Here is a 6,284-nt window from a genome sequence, read left to right on the forward strand (position 1 = left end):
TTTCTTTGAGTCTTTTGTTTGCCTGGTTTTTCCCAGCTGCTTTTTAATTATTCAAATTAGTTTTTGTTTTGTTTGTTGACCTGCACCTGCCTGCATTTCGGCCTTTCTCCTGTTCCTGCCCCTGTGATTAAAAAAAAGAGTCGCTGGAGACATTTCTACTTCGCTGAGCACTTTAATTTTTAATATTTTAAATACGTTTTCCTGATCATACTCATTCTTTTACTAAAGTAACATTTCAGTGCATTGTAACAGAGTATTTACAGTGTGGTTTTAGTGCTCTGAGGATGTGAAAACATCCTCCCCCACTGACTGTGGTGTTTATATCAAATACAAATAGACATTACTATAGTTAGCCACCACTTCTGCTGCTATTATTGTATATATATATATAGTTTTGACATACTTCTTCCTTCCTTGTGCTGCAGCTGCTGAACATTTTTCTTAAGATAAATATAGTTCCATCTTACCTTCATCAACGACGGACAAAACTGAACAAAACTGGAAATGTATTTGCTTAGACGTGTTGACATTACTTTGGGCTAAATTGAGCTTTTAAAGGGAACGTCTATCACAGGCTGTCCTCGTGGTGACACGTGGTGTCCTCACAGGCTGACACATGTACCACTGAAATCATGTGATGAGTCATCAGTAAGGTATCGAATCATGAATGAATGAATTTCATTTTTTTGTTGCATTGCATAGTTGTTGTTACTTTCTGTCCAGTTGATCACTTCCTTAAATCATCATCAGTACAGTGTTTGTTCCAGTTACTGAGTTCAACATCTGTAACTTCAAATGTATTTATATTTCTTTAGCTTCATATCTTTGATCAGCTTTCACGTCTGTAGTCTTATATTTCTTTTTAAAATCTGTTCTTTAGTAGATTCATGATGGTAAACCGGCACATAGAGTTCACGTTAACTGTTACACGACATACAAACGTCCCATATACATTAATAACAATAGTTAAAAGTTAAAAATCAGCTTACGTTTGACAGAAGGCTTCATTCGCACGTTGTCCTCGCTCTCAGTCGGTGGAAGCAGAAATAAGCCTGAAACCTGCCGTCCTTGTTATCTGGGTACCAGTGGTTGAAAAAGAAAAACGTGTTGGCTCGTGCAGCTGCATGGTGTCTTATTTCAGCAGATGTTTTGTCTGTTTGATTTTCAGTTCATGGGATAACTTGTCTATGAGGAACATTTGACAAAGCAAAGCTGGTAAATACCAAGTTAGTTTAGTTAAATTCAAGGTGCTGAAGATATTTTACATGCTTCTACTGGATGGATGTCTTTCTGCAGCTCATTATATCTGTGTTACTACACTTTTTTTCCACTAGGGGGTACTAACGGTCCATTAAAATGAGTCAGGCTGTACCATTGTTTGAATGGGTGGAGCTGTACAAGACAGACTGTAAGTATCACTCAGTAACGGACACTTTCTGTTTCAACCTCGTGTACAGATGGAGAGAGACTGAAATCAAGTAAAGATCTCATGTATTTGGACTGATTGCATTAGTTGTGGTCGAGAACTAGCGAGTCGACAACTTTGCTGACAGTCAAACATCAACCGGGTCCCCAGCAGCAGCTGATATCACTGACTAGTCCAACAGCAGTCAGCCCAGCTCGGCGTCTGTCTTTCAGCATTGCTCTGCTCCCTGTCCCAGTCCTGAAAACCTCTTCTTCTTCTTCACGTGGTCTAAAACACCTGTGGTACAAACATCGAAGTTCACAGCAGCTACAGTTGGCAGCAGTTTCCTTTATTGTCCATCAGAGAGTTGAAGCAGAGAAGCTGGAGGTTGTTGCTGTGGTCTTACTCGACTTTGCTTGAGTTACTGGAGAATGATGATAGCAACAACACAGTTTCTGGTGATTAGATATGACATGGCCGTTTATTATGTATCAGAACAAACAGTTAAACCTACCCCCAAGGACACTTCAGCACCGTGCAGGTGTAAAACCAACAAGCTGCTCCATCTTTCGATGAAAACGCCAAATATCCTTTCGACAGTTCGAGACACATTTATCAAAATGACATCACACATCAAAATACAGAACTTTTAAAACTGGGTAATTATTTTTAAAAATACGTTTCTCATTAAACATGGCTTTGACATCACAGAGTGCAGACCTCTCTGATTTCTTCAATCCTGATAAAATCCTTCCATGAACTTTGGACAAATTTTTATTCTGACTTTACAGAATCTGACAGTTTGTTTGTCCATATCCACGACGCACATCAAAACAAGTGAGGGGGAGGGGGCAAAGGACGTAAAGAAAGATTCCCATCCCGGGCTATGTGTTTCCAGTGGTGTCACCCGCCTCAGGAGGCGTGTGGTCGCTGTCGTCGTCCCAGGACGAGGACGTGAACCCGGCGGGCGCAGAGATGGAGTGCGGGGCATGAGTGTGGCCGAGGCCTTGGTAAAGACCGCTCGAGGATGGGGAGGAGGGCATAGATGTGGTTGCCACGGCAACGGGGTCCTGGGAGGTTGCTGTGAGGAGGCCGGTGTGCTCGGTGTGTTCGGGTCGAGCTACTGTGCCGAAGTACATCTTGTTGGGACGACCCAGGAATGTACGGCCTGTTGAGAGTTAGAGGAGGGATATTTAACACAAGCAGAGTTTAAGTGGGCCAGAACCAATCAGAATCATTCAATTAAAGGAACAATATGTAAGATATTTTGTTGTTTTGTAAGATTTTTTGTTCAAAAGTTACTGTCACTGAACAGTAGGACCTCCTCGGCTCTTGCGGCCAGAGACGGAGGCTGTTTTTCCAAATATACTAATGCCACATTCCTGCTGTGTGGGTTGTTCAACGGTCAAAAACCACTAAAACCAGATGAGGAAACAGATGTAGGAAGACTGTTTGCCCCCACCAACTGCTCCACCTCCTGCCCATAGGTTTACACAAGATCTAATTTGAGACCTTATTCAGCTACAACCACAGTCAGTCATCCGTTTATTCATGGCAACAACATATGCAAATAAAATCTTAATTGGTAAAGTATAACAAAATGAAATTAAAATGTTTTATTACACACCGACTTGAATGAGGACATGTCAAAGATTAAAGAGACATGATTCCCGATTATTGGACAGTTTAACAGACTCATTAATGACTAATTTGGCTGAGACACTCACCAACATGGCGGACCTGCTCAGTGACATCAGCTCTGATGTCAGAGAAATCCCACATGGCCAGAAAACTATCGAAGCACGACCCCTCCTCTGCCTCCTGGATGAAGGAGTGGATGGAGAAAACAGATAGATGGATAGATAGATAGATAGATAGATAGATAGATAGATAGATAGATAGATGTTTACCTGTACGTATGGTTTGTAGGTGAAGGTGTAGTGGTGAGCGATGGCAGCCAGGAACATCTCTATGCAGATGATGAAGTCCTGTATCCATGAAACAATCGGTTGAGGGCAGTGTTTCTCAAACATTACACCACACGTGACTGTGAGGGAATACTGTGGTTTAGTTGTTTCGAAATGATTGTACCTGCAGTCCAGTAGCCACGGCCTCCACACTGTCCCAGTCCCAGGTATGTTTGTCAGAGATCACACCGACCTTCACCAGGAACGCTATTAAAACTGCCTGCCTGAAGAGACAAAGAACAGCTGATTACACAGCTTGCTCCCAGACCCTCAAATGATGTCCCCAAACAATGAAAAGCTTCAACATGACCCCTTACCAGAAGGAGACAAACACCACCAGTTTGACACAGAGAAACTTGCCCACAGGTCTGATGGGAGTCAGCTCTTCTTTGAGAGATCGGTACAGCAGCACCAGACAGTACATGGCAAACTGGAGAGACGGAGATGTACCACGTAATACCAATGGCAACAGGACAAACTGTGTCTCAAATTGTTATCTCAAATCATAACTGAGAGACCCACAAAAGAAACTCCTGTCCAGAATCACAAGAAGGACAAATAACAAAAGAGGACAACGACAAAAATACTCTCAAGTACAGTTAATAAAAGAAACACCAGCTGGCTGAGTTTAACTTTGACCTTCCACAAAAGCTGCGTTATTTAGAACCAGGTTTATATTTATGGGGTTCTGTGTGTGTGGTTTATGTTTACCAGTTGTGATATGTTGTTGATGATGACCAGGTAGGACCAGGCGTTTCTGAAGCTGAAGTTGGCTTCATCGTAAACCCCACAGAGCTGACAGATCCTGCAGACGGAGAAGGAACCAATAAAGTTGATGATTGCACCAATTTCACCTTTCACGACCGATACTGTTCTCCTAGTGCCTTTAGTTTATTCAGGGCGTTGTGTAAGCCTGGTCCTGAACTCTGACCCTCAAAACAGAGCATTGTTAACATGCTGGAAACTGTTGGTAAACAGGCCGTCACCATGGTTATGGTGTTTACCATGATAAACTTACAGTGCTATCACCGTGGTTACAGTAGGAAAGTAGTACAGTAGTAACCGCATGGGCTGTCGTAGTCTAATGGTGTCACCATGGTGAAACTCTACGTGCTATCACCGTTGGTTACGGGTCTGACCACAGTGTACTGGAGGACTCCCAAACTTACACCTGAACGCAGAGCACCCTGATTAAGAGAACAGAGAGGAAGACCTAACCATCCATCCATCCATCCATCCATCGCCAGCGTGACTGACATCCGTCCTCTTTACTCTCCCATGGGCCATGGTGGGCAGCAGCAGCGCGGGGGCAGGTGTGGCTGCTGCTTGCTGGACCTCCAGCCTGAGCACCAGGCTCGGGGTTAACTGGTTGCTGAGGGGAAGTTCAACAGGAACACCCGTAAGTTGTAGATGACGTAGCCTCACAGGCACTCCCTGCAGTGCCACGTAGAGGCAGATTGGGGTTTAGCGGCAGAGCCAGCACTGGAACATATGACAGTAGAAGGAATTTTGCATTATAGCTGTTAGTTATGTTGCTGATGTGAATCTTTGTTCTCTGTCCGCCCGTGTACTATGGAGAGACATGGATATGCTGGGCATTGAGTATCATTGCATTCACTGTAATAGAGCTCACTGCTGACAGTCTTGTGACACTGTCCCTTGCCTCCAATTAATGTCTGTTGCCTGCAACATAATGTAATAGAGCGGACAGACAGTTGACAATTCTGTGCGTGTTTGTTGTGACTCACGCTGTCCAGGACTGTAGATGGGCACCCTCCATAGTTTTATCCTGGGAGGGGAGAGACGGAGAAGAAGAATCAAAAGTCTCCTGAACTCTCGTACATGAGAAACAGTGGAATAAAGATCCGTTGACGGTTGCTTCTGTGGACGTTTCAGTCCGATCATTTTTGATAAAAAAAAACATGAAGCAGGAAAAAACCCGTCACAACAAAAACAGTCATACGGTGATTAACAGGCGCTTGATGTGTTGAAACAGTTCGCCTCATTCCTACGTATGTTTTCTTCAATCAAAAACTAAGTGTTCAGAAACATCCTTCTCGATGTGGTTGATGTTCCTTTACCACCATAACTTTAACGTTAAAGGTGCCCACGATAATCGGTTCTCCGCAGCTCGGCTGGTTGTCGTGGACTATGTGCTGCAGGATTCCCCACACGTTAAATGGGATGGTCAGGAAGCACAAACACACCGGCGATGGTGACCAGGCTTTACTGTCGTCCAACCTGGAGACACACACAGACAAAAACTGAGGTGACAGACGAACATCAACCCAACCGTCTTAGTCAAGCTGGAAGGTCTGAATGTGGTGGTAAGGTGTTGTGTTGGAGGTGTTGTTTGGAAGGTTGTAAGCTGCGTCAAGGTGGAGGTGATAGAACCCAAAGGTACCTTGTTCCTTCTGCAAAGGCTCCCCCTGCAGGCGGCAGCACTGCCACCAGAAGAGCGCGACAGACCGAACGCGGGCGGATCCACCTCCGCCACTCTGCACAGGCAACACGGCATGATGTGCTTCAACCCTCAGCGTCGACTACAGAACATCCCAACGCACAGGTCACAGCTGGGGGGACGAAACGGTCAGCGAAACCCGGGGGGAGAGTGTTAGGTTTTACAGGCCCGTGGTGGTGGAACGGAGATGATTGTGTTGCCAGATCGGGAGCTGGGAAGCAACTAAGGTCAGCAGCCCGAGTCAGTGTAAATCTGGGGATACACTCTGAACCTGCGCGGCAAACACATTTCTATGTCCTTTGACTTTAAACAGAATATTTGATTTGCTCTGGTTGGGCATTCTCTGTAAACATTATTATAAACAGCACCATCTAGATCTGTTAAGTTTTAAAAATACCTCTTAAAATGAGCTTTTTATTTTCCACATGGGTTCAACTGGGGCGTCTTTCAC

General features: G+C 44.4%; 1 protein-coding gene across 1 annotated transcript; it reads right to left on the reverse strand.

The window, feature by feature from the left end:
• Nucleotides 1–1,740: 1,740 nt before the first annotated feature.
• On the reverse strand, nt 1,741–5,613 carry LOC109138118 (transmembrane protein 184C-like; the record flags this gene model as incomplete). The annotated part of the gene is made up of 10 exons (XM_027275725.1): nt 1,741–2,573; nt 3,133–3,226; nt 3,316–3,393; nt 3,497–3,596; nt 3,690–3,802; nt 4,084–4,177; nt 4,391–4,410; nt 4,503–4,559; nt 4,645–4,737; nt 5,454–5,613. Coding segments are annotated over 10 exons (1,093 nt in total), but the record flags the coding sequence as incomplete, so codon positions are not given.
• Nucleotides 5,614–6,284: the final 671 nt, after the last annotated feature.

The sequence above is a fragment of the Larimichthys crocea genome, unplaced genomic scaffold, assembly GCF_000972845.2.
Source record: "Larimichthys crocea isolate SSNF unplaced genomic scaffold, L_crocea_2.0 scaffold18243, whole genome shotgun sequence".
NCBI lineage: Eukaryota > Metazoa > Chordata > Actinopteri > Sciaenidae > Larimichthys > Larimichthys crocea.